Genomic DNA, 22,313 nt, shown 5'->3' with positions numbered 1-22,313 from the left:
TTGGGAAGATCCTCTGGAAGAGGGCAGGGCAACCCATTCCAGTATTCTTGCCTGGAGAATGCTCATGGACAGAGGAGACTGGTGGGCTACAGTCCGTGGGGTCACAAAGACATTTTCTGTGGATTAATGGGTAAGCAAATTGGAAGATGCCAGATCCAGAAAATTAAAAGACTTTCCTCACTATTACAGCTACCTGATAATTGAAGGGACAATTATTCATTATAGATATTAAGTTTCATGTGGGCCCCCAAACCCCCTGCACCCCTCCCCTAGAAGGGTTCAAGCAGAGGCTTGGTCAACCTCTTGCTTGGTATGTTATAGAAAGTGTGTGTATTATAGTACATCTAATGGCCCTTCAAATTCTATGATTTTTTAAGTCTTTCATTCTTTCACTGTGTCCACATACATATGATCAAGTCCAACTTTGGGACATCAATTGATGAATTCCCAAAATTGACTGCTGGTGTTAAAATGGAACAATTGCTTGAGTAAGAATCCTACAAATAAGGGATCTTTGGCTAGTTTTGAAGTTTCTTATGATTTGCCACCCTTTATGGGATTTGTCTCAAGCTCAAAAACAAATCTAACCCCTGTACATTTTACTAGCCTATGATGTCATATATAATAGATCATCCTTGAATCTTTAGCATAGAGTATGAAAGATGGCCTTCTGAGATGAGAAGGGATTTCTTTACAGAAATATTATAGGCTAATAACTCATGTGAATGGTTTGAATTTCTCTGCACCCCCATACCACAACCTGGTGGCTCAGATGGTAAAGAATCTGCCTGAAATATGGAGACCTGGGTTCAATTCCTGGGTCAAGAAGATCCTCTGGAGAAGGGAATGGGTACTCATTCCAGCATTCTTGCCTGGAGAATTCCATGGACAGAGAAGCCCGGCAGGCTACAGTCCATGGGGTCACAAAGAGTCAGACACGACTGAGTGACTAACACTTTCACCACACCCAGTTTAAAATATGACTCTAGCCAGGGTCTTGTGGAGTTAATTTAACACACAGTCAGATATGATGGTCTGGCCTAGGACCTATTTGAGGGAGTAGGGAGTGGGCCAAGGGAACATCTTTCTTCTCCGGGACCTACCATCTCATCACATTGGCTGCCTCCTTGAGTGACGGAAGTTGAAATGTTGGTCCATAGCAGAACAGAAGAGTGTGGAGTCCTGGGAGGGAAGGGCAGAAATCAAGACTAAGTATGAGGGCATGAACAAGTCTTCTTTGTTAATAAGCCTAGAGGCCAGCTTCCATTGATAAGGAAAGGCAATGGAAGAGAAGGGGGAGGCTGAAGTAGATTTCACCAGGAGGGCTGCAGGTTTAGCACTGGATAGTGGACAGCGAGTTAGACTGAGGCACCTCCTTCCCTTGAGAGTCAAGGTCAGGATCTCAGAATAGATGAGACAACATAGCTTAGCGCTTATGAACACAAACTCTGGAGTCAGACTGCCTGGGTCCCAATCTAGTCTCTGACACTTGCTGGCTGTGTCACCTATGGAGATTGCTTAATCTCTATGGCTCTGCTTCTTTCTTTGTAAGAAATGCGACTAATGATAGAACCTACCTCACAGGTCTATTGTAAAGATTAAGATGCTTAATAAATGTAAAGCTTTGTAACACAGCCTAACTTAGTGAATGTTGAGTGTCTGTTCAACAAAATAAATTTTAAAAGAATGGTGCAAAGGTGGACAATTTAGCAAATATTTATTGTATGCCTACTCTGTTCCAGGTATTGTGCTGCTGCTGCTGCTAAGTCGCTTCAGTCGTGTCCGACTCTGTGCGACCCCGTAGACGGCAGCCCACCAGGCTCCCCCGTCCCTGAGATTCTCCAGGCAAGAACAGTGGAGTGGGTTGCCATTTCCTTCTCCAATGCGTGAAAGTGAGAAGTGGAAGTGAAGTCACTCAGTCGTGTCTGACTCTTAGCGACCTCATGGACTGCAGCCTATCAGGCTCCTCCGTGCAAAGGATTTTCCAGGCAAGAGTACTGGAGTGGGGTGCCATTGCCTTCTCCGGTACTGTGCTAATCAAAGTTTAGTATGGGAAAATCTGACTTTGCAGTCAGGTAAAATGGGATTCTAATTTCAGTTCTGACCTTGGCTATGAGCTGAATGGCCCTGGGCATGTTCCCTAACCTCTCTGAGCCTCCTGTGTAAAATGAGGATGATAATAGCACAAGGTCACACAGGACTGTTGTTAGGAGTGAATGAGGTAGTACCTATATGTGTGCTATATATAATGGGGCTCACTAAGTGTTCATACATGACTCCCATAAGCTGGGGACTATAGGATGAAACCTAATGGGAATAAATATCAAATCTTAAATCTGAGTTTAAGACAATTGCAAAATAACACATCCCTTGTACAGGAGAAGGACAAGAAAGGATTGAATTGGCAAGAGCTTGTGTGAAAAAGAGCTGTGGGTTTTGGTTGACCCCAAGTTTCCTCTGAGGCTACAGTGTAATCTGGTTGTCCGAGAACTAGTGAAAATGTAGATGGCATTAAAAGAAATGGTGAGGTGAGATCCCAGAAAATGGTCATTTCACTGTCCTCTGTACCCTGTGCTGGTCAGATCACATTAGGCATGTAGGGCTTCATTTTGTTTACACTTCTGGATGAACGATGACAAGCTCACTGACAAACTGCCAGAAGTGGTGACCTGGATTGGGGAGCATTAGAAAACCCTTTCTTGAGGATGAGATTAAAGTAACTCCAGAAAGGAAGCAGTAAGGCAATATTTGAAACAGTTTGTTTTTTTTTTTCTAATGAGAATGTTTATAGAACATACACCACATTCAATCTGTCAGCAAATCCCATTGGCTGTTTCCTCAGCTTATATCAATAGTCCAGCCATTTCTTGTCACCACTCTGCTACTGGGCTGACCTAACCTACCATCTCTTGCCTCATTATTGGAGTAACCTCCTTGTAGATATCTCTGTTTCCACCCTGGCCCCTCAGTCTATGCCCAACTCTTTGCGACCCCACAGACAGTAGTCTACCAGGCTCCTCTGTCCATGGGATTCTCCAGGAAAGAATACTGGACTGGGTTGCCATGCCCTCCTTCAGGGAATCTTCCCAACCTAGGGACTGAACCCTTGTCTGCCTGTGTCTCCTGCATTGGAGGTGGAGTCTTTATCCACTGAACCACCTGGGAAGCCTGAAGACGGGATGAAAGTGAAAGTGAAAGTTGCTCAGCCATGTCCGACCCTTTGTGACCCCATGGACTATCCAGTCCATGGAATTCTCCAGGCCAGAATACTGGAGTGGGTAGCCTTTCCCTTCTCCAACGTAACTTCCCAACCCAGGGATCGAACCTAGGTCTCTGCGAGTCTAATCATGTCAGTGGCTTCCTAGTTCATACAGACTGCAAGCCCAAGTCCTTACAAAGATCTACAAAAGTCTTGCTTGTCTTGGTTCCCATTACCTCTTTGACTGCATCTCCTACTTTTCCCCTTGTTCACACTGCTCCAGTCACTGTAGTCTAGTCACCGTTTCTCAAACCAGTCAGCCATTCTCTTGTCTCAGGGCCGTTGTACTTCGTGTTCTCTGACCGGAACTCACTTTGCCTAGATATCTGTATGGCTTACTCTTTCATATCCTTTAATCTTAAGTCAAATGTTAACCTTCTCAGTGAGATATTCTTAGTCACCCTATTTAAATTGAAACAATTTCCCCCCCAAAACACACACTTCTGTACCTCCTTTCTCTACTTTGTTTTTCATCACATCTTTTATCATTGTTTAATATTCTATATTATTATTTTATTATTTTTTTTTTACTTTACAATACTGTATTGGGCATATAAAATCAATAAATAATAATATATAATCAATATATAAAAGAGCTGTTCTGGTTGAATCCAGCAGGAGTTGGGTAGGCATGAACTCTGCCTTGTCCAAAACCCAGATAATTAAGAGTTAACTACACATAGATACATTTGCAATTGAATGTTGGCCAAACCCTGGAAACAACACTGAGTGAGATATTCTGGACTCAAAGAAGACAACTCATATCTTCCAAACTTTGTAAGACTGCTATGTGTAAGAAGTAGATTTCATCTAGGTTGCAACCTGGGTCAGAACTAGAGCCAATGAGTATGAAGGGAGTGAGTATATACAGATAGGAGATCAATCAAGCCAATGAGTATGAAAGGAATATACACAGATAGGAGATCAATCAAGCAATTTGAAATTCTCAGATTGTCTCATGGAGTGGTGAGCTCTGCATCACTGGAGGTATACAGAAAGAGGCTGTGTACCTACCTGTCAGCTTTGCTATAAAGGAGATTGTGTACTGGGTTGGGGATTCGACCACACCACCTTGACAATCTTTGTAACTCTAAGATGCTGAGGGCAAAGATGTGGCCCATGGATGGAGGGTAATTTACATTTTTTTTCAGAACTGAAGGGAGGATTTTTGGCTTTTGTTTCTGGAGTCCCAGAGGCACGTTCTTCTCTCAAAGGTCCATTCCATCCTAATTGAGATTCCATTTCCCAGAGATTACCTGATGCTGTGCTGATTAGAGGCCAGCCAGGGGTAAAGGGACTGATTCCCATGGCAACCAGGTTGAAAAAAACATACCATGTGGAGCATTGTCAGCAACAAGCTACGTTTGCATTATAAATAGATATTTAATTCATTGAGATAGATTGCTACGACTTCTGCATTATAAATAGATATTTAATTCATTGAAATAGCTCTGACAGTGAGGAGGGAAGTTAAAACCCAAAGCCACTCTTTAAATATTTCAGTTAATTGACAACTATTTTTCCCCTTCTAAATCATATAAAACTTGATTCTCTCAGTGAAAGAATGGTATATGTGGATACTTTCAGAAAACCAACTAAAAGTCCAGTGTCACATGTTTATATTTGTTTTTCACTGAAAGGTTGATCAAAATTTTCTGATTGCATGGATATCTCTGTTTGATACAGGAGACCCTGGTTCACAAGATTTCACAAGAGTCTTTTTCTGTCATTTTTGTTTCATCTTTGTCCTGCTTTTCTAACTCAGAGGCTTCTATAAATTTCAGTCCTTGGCCCTCTTCTCTTTTCTTTCCATCTCTCTTTCCCTTGGTGAACAGCTAAAGCAACCAAGTGATCACTTGCTAACTTGCACAGCCCCACTGCTAGCCTTGACAATACATGCTGGAATATCCAATGGTTAGAAAACAAAATCAGACCTGATCAAAGGAATTCCGTCTGAGAAGCAAGGACCGAAAACAGGCCTCCCTCCACTGTTCAAAATGTACAGCTTGATTGAAGGTTAGGGTTGGAGAGTTTGAAGGCAGTGAGTGGTGTGGGGCAAAAAGCAACAATTAGTTTTTGCTAAATTCATATGCAAAAGCACTTTTGAAATGCAATTTTTATAAACACTATAAGAAATTAGTATAAGTGACTAATAGAATCTCATCAAATGAAAATTGGAATGAGACTTTGTACTTCTACATTCCAAACAGCTTAATACAAATTAGTCGATAGTACTCGGAGTATTTCATTCTGCAAGGATTAAGGGAAATGTGATGCATTTTTTTCATTAAGTTGCTGGGTAAATAAGCTTCCTGATATAAGAATATAGGAGTTACTTTCTAAATTTTATGGTAACCAGGGTTAAATAACTCACTGTGTGCAGCACCCCTGGACATTGCTCTATTAAATAGTGATAGCTGAAAATTAAACAGTGTCGGGAGGTAAGGAACTTTAGGGTCAGATTTGAAGGGATTACGACCTCCTCTAGGACCCACAGATCAATCCTTCTGAGGTCTTGAACAGGTTTAAGGAATTAGGGAAGCCCCTTTTCCCAGTCCAAGCCTCCTAACGTGTGCTAGATGCTCACCAGTGTGGCAAGTTGCATGCCGATGCAACGAGAAAGATCAGGGGCTCAGAGTGTGAATAGGACCCTGGGAGGTCCCCTGCTTGAAACCAACCACCGCTGCTGCTTACTCACTCCCTGAGATCCAGCCCACCCCGCCGCCATCCAGAAAAACACAGGGCTTTCTGTAGGGAGGGGCAAAGTATTCCATTTTTATCTATCATTTACGTTTGAGAGTGAGTTAATGTACACTTGTGATTGGTAGGAAAGGGCCACAAAGCACGCTTTCCCAATTTCCAAGTTCTGCAGTGGATGAATCCTAATGTTTGAAAGCAGATGTACTACAGACCTAGAAGTTCCACAGTGAAAGTATGTAACTGAAGTCTTTGCCGTCCTTAGGCTTAACTTGGAGAGAATATTGCCATTCATTCATTCAGTAATGAAATGGGGAATGAAGGGATGACAGGACATTCTGTTCAGCAACCATGTCTGAAACCAAACTGGACATGTTGGAGCTTTCCCTCCTCCCTGACCCTATCCTCGAGCTCATTTCTCTGTGCTAGCAGGCCCCTGCTCTCTTACTGTGCCATGGGGGTCAGCTCCAATACACCATTTTTCACTAAATCCTAAATAACAAACCAATGGAAAACCGCTGCCATAGTTTTTGCAGTTAAATAGAGAATACTCTTTTTATTCAGAAGAATACATTTTTAATAGATTTTCATGCACCAGTAAATCAGTACAGTGAGGAATTACAGGGGTGGGAAATCTCTCTTCAGGAAACCTCTCACCCTGGTAGAGCTCTCACTTCCTAAAATCCCCTTGACCCATCTCAGGTGATTAGTGGCCAAGGAACAGTAGGTGGCATGGACTCCTGGGGAAACCAATCAGATTTGCAGGTCTCTGAGGATAAAAAAAGAGGAGAGAAAAGCTCTTGTAAAGTAGGAGATGATTATATCAGGACTGGCTGCTCTACTGAAGTGCCCTGAGAGACTGATGAGGGAGAGTTGGTGTTGGTGCCCAGGTCTCCTTCTTGGTTACACTCTTCCAGGGCTATGGTCTGATCTCTTCCATCTGTCTCTGAGCCCCTGTGTAGAGAAAGAAAAAAAAACATGACTAAGGGAGGATACAGAGCCATCAACTTGAAAACAGGCTGCGTTATGGGGCTCAGATGCTAGAGGAGCATTTGGATCATTGTTTTCACAGAAGCCCTGGGTTCACAACAGGAGTGACATGAGGCAATTACCTGGTTCTGAGTCGAGGCCACTTCTTCCACTCTATGGCTAGCACCACCCCCAAAGCTACAACCACCACCACGATCAGGGTACTTCGGACAATGTTCCCCACAGTGCATTCCTGAGCAGCAGGCCCTGTGATGATAAAAGAGCAGAAACCAATGGCATAGAGTTTAGTACACGTGTGTTCTCCTTGCTCTCTTGCTGCCCCTTCATCTGGCCTCCTCTGGGGTTCACTTGGGAACCACATGTTGGGACAAGAGATGGGGTGGTCAGAGGCAGTGCTTCTGCTGAGGCAGAGGCAGCCCTCCCTTGTGGGGTGGAAGATGCATTGAAAGTATCCTTGTCACTATCTTTGAGTGAATCTGAGGTTCCACCTCCTTACCATCCCTAGGAGAAAAAGAAAAATGACCATACTTGAGGTCTCTGACTCCAAACCTCTCCCCTTCCATGTGTGGCCTGCCTCCATGGAGACTGTCTCCGGGGTCCCAGGTGTGTCAGGCCAGAATCATGGAGGGATTATCATCTCACCTGCTGCCCCCACCAGCTCCAGAGTATCACTAGGCTCTGACCAGATATCGGGGTAGGCCTGCAGACGGTAGCTGCAGCTATAGTTTCCAATGCCCTTTCCTTCGACATTATTGATGACAAAGTCTCCATCCTCTGAGAATTGTTGAGGTGCTTCTTCTCCATCATGTTCCAGGACAAATTCCACACCTGGTAGGGGCCCTCTGCACTGAAGGGTGATATCCTTTCCGAGCTTGAACACAGTGCCAGGCGAAGCTGATAAGGAGGGTTTAGGGGGCTTGTCTGCAACCAACCAGGATACAGAGTTAGAAATGGCCTCGAACCCAGCTCTTTATCCCCTTAGGGATAACTACTAAAAAAACTACAGTCTTACTGAAATCTCTAAGACCTTACCAGTCACCCAGATCTCCAGGGAGTCACTGTGATTAGAAGCTGCAAGGGGAGCAGAATCCAAATAATACACACAGCTGTACATCCCAGAATCTTCACTGCTCACTGCTGGCATCCAGAAGTCAGCCCTGTACCCATTTGGCCTCTGTTGCTTTAAAGGCTCTTGAATACCCTTCTTCAACAGGACAAATGTTGAGTCTGCCAGTTCCCCCTGACACTGAAGAGTCATGTTTTCTCCAGGGGCCACCATGGGACCAGGTTGGGCTAATAGGCTGGGTTTGGGGAGCAAACCTAGAAGAAATGAACTCTTGGTTCATAGAGAGGTGGCCACTTACCAGGGCATCACCCCTGAAGTCTCAATAAAGAGGAGAGTTACTGCCTGCCTCTCCTTGAGCCCTTGGAAAACCATTTCCCGTGAATTATCAGCCAGCTCAGTTCCCTCTTTTCTATACTCCCCTGCCCATTCCAGAGCATCTTCCCCTTACCTGTGACTATGAGTTCCAGGGTGTTGCTAGGCTGTATCTTGATAAGGCTGGTCCAGTCAGGGTGGTAGCAGCAGCTGTAACGACCTATGCTAGCACCAGATATGTTGGTGATGGGGAAGGCCCCATCATTACTGGTGGATCCCCAGAGCTGCACTGAAGTGGCTTCTATTTCTTTGTGCAGAATGTACCCTACTCCCTGTACTGGCCCTTGGCACCAGAGAGTAACATTCTGCCCCACAGGAACCACAGAACTGGGCTCAGCAAACAACCGTGGCTTGGGGAATGTGTCTAGGAAGAGACCAAAGATGGAAAGTGGTGAGCATGCAAACTTATCACTGAATTAACCCTTTATTTTTCTCCTTCCAGACACAACCGTTCCCCTCTATGTCCTAGCCTAGCCTAGCCTAGCCTTCCAAGAGGGATTACCCTCCCTTACCCCTACATGCTGTGGTTCATGGGGTTGCAAAGAGTCGGACACGACTGAGCGACTGAACTGAACTGAACCTCTACTCCAGTTGCTTCTGTCCCAGCCCCACGTCTTGTCTGTCCTTACCAGTCACCCAGATCATAAGAGGCTTGCTGAGATATGATCCCCTGTTTGACATAGTGGTCTCAAAGTAGACACAGCTGTAGTTCCCAGAGTCCTCTGCTCCAACAGTATGGAGGAGGAAGTCAGCCGAGTTCCCCGAGGCACTCCGGAACTGTAAGGGACCCAGGGTTCCCTCTTGCAGGAGGGCAAACCTCATGCCCTGGAAAGCCCCTTGGCAACGCAGGGTCACATTCTTCCCAGGAAGAACCACGGGACCTGGCTGTGCCAGGAGCGTGGGTTTGGGGTAGAATTCTGAAATTAAAGAGAACACACATAAGAGAATCCTGCCTCATACATTCTGAGCACTGTTTTGTTTTTGTTTTTGTTTTTTAGTGTTATTATAAGAAACAATATATGCTTATTGTAGAAAACTAGAAAATATAGAAAAAAAACTAATGAAGACAGTACAATTCTACCACTCAAAGATGGCCATTTTTTGTACACGTTTCCGTATTACTTCCCATTTATTTTTGTACATGCCTATATCATTGTGGCTATAACTGTTTGTATAACTGGGCTTACTGTATACACAGTTGTATAGTTTAATATTTTTCACTTTATATTGTAAACATTTTCCTATGACATTAACCAGCCTTTGGAAACTATCATTTGTAACGGCCGCATAGTATGCAGTTGACCCTTCAGGGTCTTTGCCCTTTCTCTGAGGGCATCTAGCCCACCCATATCCGGTAGCCCAGCTAAAGAAAAAGTGGACCTTGGGCCTAAAGCTCAAGGCCAAGCTACAAAAAGACTTCAGAAACAGGGCAACATGTGAAACATCCCCATCTGCCTCATTTCTTTCCCCAGAAGTGGATTATTTTCCTCCTTCTTCTCATCTTCCCATATTAGTGATAATATAAGCATTTGCCTTACATGGACTGTTTACTACATGCAGGCACTGTCCTGAGCACATTCTTGGTGACTTTTAGAAGGGGCGACTCTTCCTCTCCCACTGACATCCCTCTTGCCCATTGTCCCAGGGACAGTACCACCTCCACCTGCATTTCCCCAGTCCTGACCTGTCACCACGAGTTCCACAGGGTCACTGGGCTCCGACCAGATCGCAAAGTCGTAATAGCGGCAGCTGTAATTCCCTCCATCACCAATGCCCACCGAAATGATCAGAAAGTGGGCTGCACTGGCTCCCAGACTTGCCCAGGAACTGTCGCTGGATGCTACTTCACTTCCATCTTTGTAAAGAATAAAGCTCATGTGCTGGTGGGGGGTGGAGCAATTAAAAGTCACCCGGGAACCAGGAGTGACCACAGGACTGGTCCAGGTCTCAAAGAAGGGCTTGGGGTACATTTCTAGAAGGCAAAAACCAAACATAACCAAAAACAAATCAATAGAAAGCAAGCTAGATAATATGGCAAACACTGGTTCCAGAAAGCAGCTTGGCTTCCTGTAGTATTTCATTCAGAAGAAGGTGCATTTAAAAATCCAGCCAAAACCACTTTGCAGACAGACTTTTCACAGGGACCCCCTCACCCCACCTCTCACCTCCTCAAGTCTAATCCTCACTGTCAGCAGAAGCTAGCTAAAAGAGTGGATAGTTACTGGGGCTCTGCTGATTCCCTGAGCCTCAGTTTGCCCATTGGGACAAGAAGGGGAAATTGCACCTGATCCACCTCCTTTGAGTATTTGCTCTATAGCTAAATGAGATAATTGATATGAAAATAATTAGAAAAGTTAAATCACCCTCCACAAACCCCAGCTATTAATAACGATTATGGCTATTAATATCGTGCAGCCAGAGGCCCTGGCACTCCCAGCGCCACGCCTGCCTGGCTCTAAGATTGGACACAGGCTCCTAGGACCAACAGCAAAGTTCGCTGTGGGGAAAGGAGCGTCTGACCTGGAGCTTTGCTTCCCCCCTCCTCCCTCACACACCCCTTTCAGCTCTACCTTTTATGACAAGCTCCAGGGGCTCACTAGGCTCGGACCACTTGAAGGGGCGCTTTTCAGTGTGAGTTCGGCAGCTATAATTGCCTTCGTCTTTATCCTCCATTCTCCGGATTGTAAAGAAGCCTTCTCTCCCAACGGCACCAAGTTGCTGGACGGGTTCCTGCATTCCCTCCTTGTACAGAGCAAACCCCATGCCTGCCAGCCATCCTTTGCAGCGGATTTGCAGTTCCTGGCCCCGAATTGGGGGGGAAGCAGAAATGACAGGCTTGGGGAGGATATCTGGAAAACAAAACAGGGAGGACAAGGAGAAGGAATCCGAAGTTAGGAGGTGCCCAGATGGGACACGCAGAGTCACTCGGTCAGCAAAACAGAGATCCATCCTGGCCGGGCCTTGGCTCTTCCTGTCACTCTCCTCTCAACTCTCCTCCCCACCCCTCCCCCCTTCTCTCCTACAGGCAGCAGAAGTCCCTTGGGCTCTGGATCTCTGAGCATTTCCCCATGCCTCGGAGCACCGCTGGAGTCCCAGCGGCACCAAGGATCATGCCGAGCGGACCCTCGGCCTTTTCTTACCTGTCCCCACCAGCTCAAGTGCCTCACTGGGCTCAGACACAGCCATCTCCTCCCAGGAATGGCAGTGGTAACTCCCGGTGTGAGTCTGGGTCAGGGCTCCAAGGGGGAAGGCAGCCCGGACCTGCTCTGAGGCCGGGCGAGTTGCGATCCACCCGGTGCCATCCTTCAGCAACACAAACTCCTTAGTTGAACCAGACGGGCTTCTGCACCAGAGGGTTAAGTTCTTCCACGGGGCCAGAGGGAAGTTGGTCTCTGCCCACAGCTCAGGCTTAGGGGTTGGCATGATTATTTCTAGAAACAGCAGAGTTAATGAAGGCATCCTCCCTCCCCTCCCCCTCCCCCTTTCCTTGCCCTTGAACCCCCCTCCCCAGATCACACTGCCCACCTCCCCTTTCAGCCCCAATCCAAACTCTTTCCTCCCTTCTGCAGGTGCTGGGGAAAGAAGACGCTGATGTCTCAGCTGAGCCTCAGAAAAATGCAGAAGCTTGGGGGAAATTTTGCAGGCAGAAAAGCAGAGTTGGAGGCTCAATTTTGCCAGCAGCTTCAGCAAAGTGCCCCTTCCTGGCTGCCCTTCCCTCCCAACCAGTCACTCCCTGGCCACTGACACTGACACTCTGTAGTTATTTCGGATCTCCAGGGAGGAATGTCCCAGTCTGGAGCAGGAAAAACTCACCAGTCTCTTCTGTCAATACCCCAGTGCACAGTCCTGCAAAAGAAATTGCTGCCAGGGCTTTGCCCCCTCCCCCACGGGACTTCACCCCGGCCTTCTGCCCAGGCCCCTTCCCCACCCCCTTGTACTCACCACAGCAGAGAAGAGCTGTGAGTATGAAGAGCATGGTGACCCCTTGAGCTGTTCCCAGCAACCAGGCTTCTCTAGCAAGACCAGAAAAGAGATGAGAGGAGTTGCTGGGATTAGGGGGAGGGCGGAGAGAAGGGGGCGGCAATTTATGTCATTGGCTTACTTGCCACCCAATAGGGATTGGATATGGCCAGAATAATGGGATATCATCTTTTCTGACATTGATGACTTTTCTCTTTGAGGGCCTCACTACCTACAAACCTCTTGCTCTTTCATGACCCACGGGCCCCCGCCCCTCCCCCCTCCCCAGACAATATCAAATGTCAGCTCCCCAAGGGCCCTGATTAGGCCGTTGCTGGAATTGAGATGTCAGATGTGAAAATACCTTTGTAACTCCAGCTCTCAGAACCCCTGGAGCTCAGTGTGATCAGAAGCTCTGGGTGGTGGGTGAGGGGCTGGAGGGAGAAATCTTGGGTGTTTCTCAATCATCAAGTTTAAGTTTGGAAGCAGTGTTTATTACGGCACTATTGGTCCTCCAACCGACCTGCCTCACCTGCCTTTGTTGTGGAAGGGTTGCTTAGGCAGCAGCAGTGGGATCTCTCTACCCTCACCCAGATCATGACTAGATATGTGCTGCAGCTTCAGGTCCTATAGATTCAGATCCTATAGATTTAGCTTCTATTAGGTCAATGTCTACCTGACAATTTTGACTTAGAAAACACTGACCTTCCTTCCTGGTCAGGACAACATGCTTTTCAAACTGCCTTCTCCAATATCTGGTTTCTGAACTCATTCTTTGATGCAGTGGTCCTGGGCTGAGGTAGGGGGGGCACTTGAAGCTACATTTTTTTCTAACCCCTGGCTTGAAGGCTACCAGTGTATGTGGAACTCAGAACAGATTCTGTGAACCTGACCCCCACTGAAACGTTTTGAAAGCTCAAAAGGGGTAGTGGTTTTGCAGAAGGTTTAGGTGGCTCCCTTCCCATTACCCAAGCACTCTGTCCCTCAGATCTCAGAGGAGAACACAGACACACACAATCATAGTCATCATCCATTGTGTATTGAATACTCCCAGGCACACAAAGGCCTCTGCTCATGGTGGGGGAGGGGTACAGCCAGGATCAGAGAGTGGGGAAAAGTGGCATTCAGGAGCAGAAGCCCCCACCGAGCTAGGAGCTGTCATTTCTCATTTGGGGGCAGAATAGCCTGAGCACTAGGATACAGGGATAAGGGAGAGAAGGGGAGGACCCAGGAGACACAAAATAATAAAAGTAAACAGCAGGAGAACCTGTTTGACTTGAGACACTTTATGGATCAGGGGAAGCAGTCTGATTCCCTGACCCAATCCATTCTCTCATCAGCTGCACACCCAGGCTAAGGCTCTATTCTCAGAAGGCTCTGCACAGTGGTTGGGGGCCAGAGTGGCAGAGACACTGGCTTCCATAGCAGTGAGGGTGGACTACAAGGCTTGCTAGCCCTTAAGAGCTGAGGTAAGGCTGAATAGTTGGGATGGGAGTTGGATAATATTCTGGGAGACAGGACAGTGTTGATTCTTTAAAAAAATGTTCAGATGAAGTTAATGTGGAAGACGTTGATCATCTGTGAGAGGCAAGGTGGCTTGGGAGGGAGATTTGGGCACCCTCCTGGGGGGGATCAGTGAAGGAGGTTCTGAGGACTTCTTCCAGCCTCTGAGAAATATTAATTTCTCTACCTTCTGGTAGGGGTGCTGACCCCTCCATGAAATGAAAGAGAAATGGCTGGAATGAGAAAGCCTTGTATCTTCATCCCTGAAGGTGGAGGATACAAAGGGTGTGCCCGTGGGGCTTGTCTCAACTGCAGCACACCCCATTCCTGAACCTCTGGGGAGCCTGAACTCAGCTAGATTTAGGAGCAGGGGATTGGGATAAGACAGTTACCTGATTCTGAGTCTCCGACACTTCCACCTTATCCACAGCACTACAAACAGCAAGGCAACAAGCTGAATGACTAGAAACAACCTGATAGTTTCATTCAGAACGTGATTCCAGGTGAGAAAGCCTGTGACCAGAGAAGATCAGAAACATGGAGCTTGATGGGGACAGGGACAGACGGACACAGTCATGGGGGGAGGGGAATCTGGTTCCTGCAGGCAAAGGGAAGTTGAAGCAAAAGTGACCTTCCTTTACATGAAGAAAGGGACCCTTGGAAGCATCCTGCTCACTGCCTTTGAGCGATCGTGAGAACCACCCCAGGAGAAAGATGCCCAAACCAGCCCCCGACTACCACTTCCATATCCTGCTGGGCATTGCTTTGGGATCCCAGGGGTATCATGGCCAAAGGCATGGTGGGGGCACCTCTGTGAAGAGTTTTCCTCTCACCTGCTGGCCCCATCAGTTTCAGAGGCTCACTGCGATGTGACCAGATGTTAGGGTGTGCCTCTATGCGATAGCTGCAGCTGTAGGTCCCTGCGCCTTTCCCTTCAACATTACTGATGATGAAGTCTCCATCCACTGAGAATTTTGGGGATGTTGCTCTTTCTTCCCATTCCAGACAAAACTCAAGAACTGGATGAGGTACTCGGCACTGAAGGGTGATGGCCTTTCCTAGCTTGAACACGGTGCTGGGCCAGGCTGACAGGGAGGGTTTGGGGGGCTTATCTGCAACCAATCCAGAGACCAGAGTTAGAACAAGTGACTTTGACCTCATTGCCTCCTCTCAACAAATGTTTCTCATCTCCTTATTTGGTCTTCTCTTTTTTATTTTTTTTTTCTGCTCTACTAGCTCAAGTGGCTTCAGAATTTGACTGTGCATCAGAATTCCTTGGCCCATTACTTGATCCTCTAAAGACTCCTAGGCTCCTACCTTCAATCAGAAACTTAACAATACCTGTAGGTTTCCCTGGGTCTTAAGTAAAGTAAGTTTTCTAGGAGTCCCATCAGGGCTTGTCCATGTCTAGAGGTAAGGTTTGAGTAAAAATACTGGGAGAGAAGTTCCCTAAGTTTTGGAGAAAACCACCCTCCTAGTCTGGTTTCCTGTGGCTCATAAATCCAAAAGGGTATAGCAACACTAGCTCCTTGTAATAACACTGGAATGAAGATAAAAATAAAGAATAGTTGTTAGCACTTGCCTACAACCACAAGCTCCACGGTATTGTGTGATGTCATTCTGATGGAGGTCTTCCAGGAGAGGAGATAGTGGCAGCTATAGATGCCAGCATCACTAGAAGTCACATTGTTGAGGAAGAATGATGTGTCATCATAGATACTGGTGGTATCCAAGAGTTGAAGTGGTTTGTCTTCTCCTTTCTTATAAAGTGCAAGCCCCACTCCATCCACTGGCCCTCGACACCACAGACTCACATTCTGACCCATTTGGACCACAGGACTGGGCTGAGCAAGTAGCCAGGTCTTGGGGAAAGTGTCTAGGATGAGACCCAAAATATCAAAGGCTAATAAGTCTGACTTACCCCTCCCACTAGTTAAGGTTCTTTTCCTTTTCTTCCAGTCCACCCTTGGCAAATCCCAGCCTAAGCCCAGTTATACAAATTCTGCTCCTTCCCCCACCATTAACCCTGGCTGCATGATGAAGTTCTCCAGTGGGCCCAAAGAGAGCCGAACACCCTTACCCCCTAACAGAGGTCCCACAGCAGCCCCCTCTCTTACCAGTTACCCAGATTTTCAGGATATCACTGAGGAGTGAACCCCTGTATGATCCATCATAGTAAAAACAGAGGTAATGGCCAGCATCGTGGATTTTCAATGCCCGGAAGAAGAAATATGCCTCATTTTTTATTGGCCTCTTGAGGTAAAAGGACTTCTCCAAGTCTTCAAGCCTTATTAAAGCAAAGGTCATTCCATAGATTGGCCCTTGGCACCTGAGATTAAGGCTTTCTCCCGGTGCCATGATGGGCCCAGGGTAGGCTGTCAGAGTTGGTTTGGGATAGAGTCCTAGAAAGTGAAGAGACCCTGAGTTAGAAGTAGGGTGATTCTTCCTCATCATATTCTGGTTTTATTTTCCTACTTTCTTTAGATAGCAAGTGGTAGCTGAAGTATACCCTCTGTTCCCTCACTCTTCCCTGAATCTCTGCCTCTTCTAGAAGGTAACCAAGGGGAAGTTCACTTCCATTCCTTCCCTCTCACCAGACTCTATCACTGCACTGAGCTCTAACTATGTATAGGGGTATGTCTCAGTGGAGTATCTACATTTGTAATTCCCTGTATCTTTAGGTCTCTGAAACGCCAAATGTGGTTCTTGCAATCACCCAAGAAACCAAACTTCTGAAAATTACTTTGATTCCTTCTTCATAAAGCATGAATGTTACTGCAGTATTAAGGATGGCTTTTGAACACATTCAGTTCACAGAAAACCCTACTTCCCAGAGGAGACTGAAAGAGGCCAACAAGTCAGGATTGGCCAGTAAGTCTGCAAATCAAAGAAACATTTGTTAATGGGACCACACCCTCATTTTCACATATTGTTTCTCCAAAGAGATTAAACTGCAAAACAGAAGGTAAACCTCACTCCCAAAGCACTCCTTCTTACCCACCCCAATCCCAGGTAGGCCCACCCACCCATTATTGGAAGGATCAGCTCTATCATAGGTTCAGTAAGCATTGAGGATACATCAGGCATCATGGTCTAGGGGGAAACAAGTAAAGGAGACAGACACAGTCCCTGTTCGCCAAGTGCTCAGGGCCTAGTGGGGGACACCTGCGAACAGGTAACTGCAGACGTGTGTGTTAGTGACATGTATACCAGAAAGACATTCGTACAACAAGCATCCATAACACGCAGTTCAAACAGACAGGCTTTTGTTCTTTGATCCTCAATAAAAAGCTATACTAATAAAATTAATATCTACCATTTATTGAGAACTTATATGCCAGGCACTGTACACATATTAGGCAAATCCTCACAACAACCCTGTGAGGTAGGTATTACGATTATACCAGTTTTGCAAATGAGAAAACTGAGGCACAGAGAGGCATCATACAGTGGATCAGGTAGATACTGTTATCCCGTTTTAGAGTGGGGGAACCAAAACACAGAGTTGAAGTAACTTGCTCAATATCACACAGGGAGGTGGTGTCAGAGGTGGAACTAGAAACTAGGATTACAACTTCTAAGTCCAGGATATTTTCTGTAGCACCACAGCTTTCCCCAAGCCTATTTAACTTGATGAAGGGAGCTAAAGCAAGTGTGGTCAATTCTGTCTAGAAGCATCTGGGCTATGGGGTGGAGGAGTTGGGGGTGGGGTGTGGGTCTAACATTAGGGGTTTGGAAGAACCTTCTACTATGTTTAAAGCTTGGTACTGCCTTACTGGATCTGTATATATAAGACTAAATTCATTTATAAAACCATTTCTGAAATATGAACTATCACTTTCCTTGTCATTTTTTCTATTTATCGCCAGCACAAGCAATTCACTCTGTTTTCCACACTTAAAAATAAAAATCACGAATAGAATAAAAATACATTTAAATAAAAAAAAATCAGTTTACATGACTGCAGTGGCAGTGCCTGGCACATATTAAGTGCTCAATAAACATTAGCCAAATGAATGAATGAACACATGATTTTCAACAAATAGAGAACAACAAAGCTGTGATGAGCTGAAGCTGCTGGACATTTGGCTGGACTCACTCACTAGCCAAGTGACTGGCTCCCAGACAGCTGCCTCCTAGCATGTGTGATTCTCATTTGCATCTCAGTAAAATATCAAATGACTCTAGCTCATGGGCCTTGCAGAGAACTGGGCAAGGAAAGTCATATCAGAAACCCTGGCTCACCCAACCATGATCCCGGGGACAATGATCATCAGACCCCAGCAGCCATAGCCACACCCACCTGCTACAATCAGCTTCAGGGGGTTGCTGGGCTCTGACCACAGGGTAGGGAGCATCTGGATATGAGTGCGGCAGATGTAAACCCCTTCACTCTCAGGTGTCATGTTGGCAATGGAGAATATGGCCACTCTCCCAGTTGGGACTTGGTAATCCACGGGTTCCGCATATCCCTCTTTGAACAGCATGAATACCAAATCCTGCAGCCAGCCATGGCAGAGTATGTTAACATTACATCCAGGAAGAGGGGAGGTCTCAGTCTGGATCCAGAAGATGGGCTTGGGCAGCTGGCCTGGAAGGAGAGAATGAACTGGAATTCAGGTAGAGCAAGGGTAGCGCGGCTCAGGGAGCAGCAGAGAGCTCTACTTAAATGAGTCTTTTGGGTATGATCCTTATTTGTCACCCCTCTTTCCCCATCTAGAGTATCCCCTAGGTTGAGGAGCTTGCCCTCTAGATCCATTCCAGAGTCTGCAGCCTCACTCTGCATTACCTATAGAGATGAGACACTTATTTACCAACTGGAATATCTGTATTATGTGTGCAAGCGATTGAGGCAAATGAATGAATTAAACAAACCCTGCTCTGGGAAGGAAAGTTTGAGTCCCAGGAGTTGGAGTTAATTCTTGATTATCTCTCTCTGTCTTCTTACCTGGTGCCTCCAACTCTAAAACTTTACTGGGCTCTGACCAGCCTGTCTCCTTCCAGTAGCAGCACCTGTAAAGACCTGTATTTGCCTGAGTAAGGGCACCGATGGGGAATGAAACTTGGAAGGTCTTTCGGGAAGGGCGGATCCAGGTCATCTGTGTCTTATCCTTCAGCAGCAAGAACTTGCTTGAAATCTGAGAGGGGCTTTTGCACCAGAGTGTGATGTTCTCCCAAGGGGCCTGGGGGTAGTTGGACTCTATCCATAGCTCTGGTTGAGATGGCATCACTGCTGTCATTCCCAAAGAAAACAAAGATGTCAGCAGTTCCAACCCTCTCCCTCCCATAACATGCCCCCTGCAATGTCCCCTTTAAATGAGCCCCAACCCCCACCCCTGCCCCCGATTCCTCCTTTGGTCTTTCCTGGGCACGGGGTGTGTGTTTTTATGGGAGGGGGAGGGTGGGATAGGGACCGTAGGACATTGTTTTAAGGAATTCAAGTGAGTTGGAGTTGGGGAACAAAGTGCAAGAGACAAAGTCTTTACTATTTTGTGGGAAACCAAGTCATGAAGTGAGCAGTCCTGATTCCTAACAAGCTGAGTCTGGAAACTGCCTTTGGCATCTCAAGGCAGTTATGTCCGGGGCCATGGAGGCAGTTCAGTGTCTTGCAGCCTTCAGGAAGGAAGGTAGTTGATGTGGCAGGACTCACTTACCCATTGGTGTCACACCCAGACTCAGTCCTGAAAAGAGAGATTATGGTAAAGGAGAACCCCTCGCTGTCCCAATCACCCTCAAACCTCAGTATTCCCCATTCCCTCCCCAAGGGGCCCACTCATAGGGGTGCCTATGACAGGGTCACTTGTCCTGCCACGCCTTCCTTGTACTCACCAGCACAAAAGAGTAAGAGAGTGAATGTCCGCAGCATGGTGGCCCCTTCCCCTGGCTTCTCGAGGGTCATGGAGCCTCCGGAGTCTTGAAGGGCTTCGCCCCTCAGAAGGTGGTAAGATCTAAAAGCAGAAGTACTTTTACTCAGGGGATTGCTCCTTCTCCTGAAAGTTTAGTTTGGATCACTAAATCGCACCTGAACACCTACTTTCCACTCCCCCACAGGCATGCAGGGCTATCAGCTACTTGTCCTCTTTGTTCCCTTTCCCCACTCCCCCTTCTTCCACTCAAGGTCTTTGCTGGTATATCTACCATATCAGATTTATTGAAATGTCTGTTTGTCCCTAGGGTCTCAGAGGCCCAGAGTGTGACCTAATCCAGGCCAGCAGAAGCCCTAAGCCATGAGGGAGATGGGAGGTGTAGAAACTTTTCGGATTCTTTACTCATATATATATATTTTGTCAGAGTCCTCCAACAACCTAGCAAAGGAAGAGTCCTACATCCTCATTTTGCTGGCTAGGAAACTGAGGCTTATGCAGGAGATGTAATTTGTCCGAAGTCAAGAGATATTAAATATCAGAGCCAAAATTCAGATCCATGTTGAACTCCAATGCCTATGCTCTAAAACCAGTAATTAAACTTTCAGAGGTAGCCCTCACCCACTTTCTCACCCTCCTTCACTTTTACTGTCTCATCCCATCCAGGCTTTCCTTTCTGTAGAATGCTTCAAATTTAGTATTACTTTCATTATTATTTCGTATCCCCTGTCCAAAGCTCAAAACCTCCATTTTGAGTAGGTGTTGGAGAATCAAATTACTTGAACTAATTGATATAAAATGTACATGATTCATTGGCACCCCAAAACTTATAATCATTTTTGTTCACTGCCCCTAAGGAAAAAAACAAAACAAAACAAACAAACAAACAACAAAAAAAAAAGAATTGAATTTCAGGGAATGTGGCAAAAATATTTGAGTTCAGGGAGGCTTTCTTATTTTCTTGAAAATCACTATTGACCACAGGCTCTACATGTCCATAAGTAGACCCCTTATGCTTTTCTGTCTCTCCTACCCTACCCACCCTGGGCCCAGAGTATCCTTTGGCCAAAGAAAGATGTATGCTCATCACACAAACTAAGGATGACTCTCCTCTATTGCCTCTCTACTTAGGGTCTGAGGTTGTGTCTGACCCTAGCTGTTTAATTCTATTTCAAAAGAGTGGGATAAAGGCAGCTCCCAGAGCAGAAAGGGGTGCTTTTACTTCACCAAACTGATCCTGATATCAAAGCCTCTAATTTGCTCCAGGACTAGGAGGGATGAAGGAGCAGGAAAAAGGGGGAAGATTCAAACATCTGGGCTGTAGGGAGCAGGTGAACAGTCAGAGATCCAAGGAAGAACAGTTTCCTTTTGCATTTCTTACTTTGTATTGAAGGATGCTCAAATTACCTTCTTTGAACTTTTCTTATCTAATATCTAGCTAGCCTTGTTGTTGTGTTGAATCTGAGATAATACCGGAACAGTGCTAGGCACATAGTGAACATTTCTTTAAGACTGGCTATTTTTCTTCCCAAAGGGGATATTAACCTGGCATAGGACCCTAAAGATGCTATTTCCATCTCAGCTCCTACAGACTCCCAGGCCAAGGCCCAGTCTTGGTGACACCCTGTTGCTTTGTTCCCCTGAGGCTTTGGGCCAGTTTATTCGGGGATGTGGGGGGACTTCAGGTTTTACTGCCAAGGGAAAGGTTTAACTGGGATTCCACCCAGGAAGGCCATCTGAGAGTCCAGTCCTGCCAGGTGGACCCCTAAACCGGGGTTTCACTTCCTGGGGGCTTGAGTGGAATAAGGGAAGCTGGGCTTCTCAGCATGGCTGACCCCCTCCTCCACCTCCTGAGGAAACTCTACCGTTTATATCCAGCCAAAAGGAATCTTCCGTCCAGGGAACAAGGGAAGGAGTTGCGGGCTTCGGGTTAATTGGCCACGCCCATTTTTGGCCTTTCACACTACGCCCCCACCCCAACACTCCCCCCACCCCCATCTTCGGCAGTCTAGGCTTTTCTCTCTCCCCTTCTACTCCACCCCAAGCACTTCACACACCCTTAGGCAGCGCCGCAGTGCTTTCGAGGGTGAAAGACCCGAAATGTCTAATGGCTCGCCCCCTGCATGGCTTTGAGGGTTTCAGGAATCAAAGGGTTTGGGCTCGGCGGGGTGCCGGGTACGTGTTCCGCTAGAGGTTTTGAGGGAAGACTGAGAAGGAAAAGGGAAGATATCTGAGTGCCCGGAGATTCTCAGCGAGGCATGGCTGGGATCCGGGGAGGGAAGGAGAAAAGGAGGACTGAGGCGGTGCGGGGAGGAAAGACCTGGGAGCCTTTAAGTTTACGGCAATTAATTACTTCAGGGAGATTATTTCGGGGTTTTGTTTAGGATCTGATGGGCAGTATTTAATCTTCAGCCACTGGACTGTGCGCGCATTTGCAGGTACTTACGGTAGTTGAAGGCCCGCTCCGCTGTTGGAGATTCTCCAGTGAGCTCCTCCAGATGCCGCAAACTGCCCGGCACGAGAAGAGCAGTCTAAGGACAGCCTCTCAGTCTCAGGGCCCCGCCTCCCTCTCTCCCCCGCCCTCCCGGCCGCTCCAACCTCC

General features: G+C 46.7%; 1 protein-coding gene across 2 annotated transcripts; it reads right to left on the bottom strand.

Moving 5' to 3' along the window:
• Positions 1 to 6,483: 6,483 nt before the first annotated feature.
• Positions 6,484 to 22,244, bottom strand: IGSF1 (immunoglobulin superfamily member 1). Of its 2 annotated transcripts, XM_012107340.5 has the most exons (20): positions 22,158 to 22,244; positions 19,677 to 19,795; positions 19,502 to 19,528; positions 18,796 to 19,080; positions 18,151 to 18,438; positions 15,965 to 16,249; positions 15,430 to 15,723; positions 14,681 to 14,959; positions 14,240 to 14,360; positions 12,327 to 12,397; positions 12,198 to 12,230; positions 11,525 to 11,815; positions 10,955 to 11,233; positions 10,069 to 10,356; positions 9,014 to 9,301; positions 8,461 to 8,748; positions 7,979 to 8,266; positions 7,589 to 7,867; positions 7,069 to 7,192; positions 6,484 to 6,910 (listed from the first exon to the last, which is right to left on the bottom strand). In XM_012107340.5, exons 2-20 carry the CDS (start codon positions 19,744 to 19,746, stop codon positions 6,775 to 6,777), a joined length of 4,014 nt encoding a protein of 1,337 aa, XP_011962730.2. In that variant the 5' UTR covers positions 19,747 to 19,795; positions 22,158 to 22,244; the 3' UTR covers positions 6,484 to 6,774. The 2 variants fall into 2 exon arrangements, with proteins under 2 accessions (XP_011962730.2, XP_042097542.1); XM_042241608.2 differs by lacking the exon at positions 18,796 to 19,080.
• Between the last annotated feature and the right edge of the window lie 69 nt (positions 22,245 to 22,313).

The sequence above is a fragment of the Ovis aries genome, chromosome X (genome assembly GCF_016772045.2).
Source record: "Ovis aries strain OAR_USU_Benz2616 breed Rambouillet chromosome X, ARS-UI_Ramb_v3.0, whole genome shotgun sequence".
In the NCBI taxonomy this organism is placed as follows: Eukaryota; Metazoa; Chordata; class Mammalia; order Artiodactyla; family Bovidae; genus Ovis; species Ovis aries.
Note: the sequence above shows the minus strand (reverse complement) of the source record. Positions and strands in the feature narration are given on the sequence as shown.

Bases quoted from the DNA above. Each gene is read 5' to 3' on its own strand.
- IGSF1 (XM_012107340.5), bottom strand. From the start codon at position 19,746: ATGACCCTCGAGAAGCCAGGGGAAGGGGCCACCATGCTGCGGACATTC. The intron at 8,749-9,013 runs GTAAGGACAGAC...GTCTCTTCCTAG, and splicing joins TCTTATGATCTGGGTGACTG to ACACATTCCCCAAGCCACGG. The intron at 7,193-7,588 runs GTGAGATGATAA...TTATCATCACAG, and splicing joins GGAGCTGGTGGGGGCAGCAG to GGCCTGCTGCTCAGGAATGC.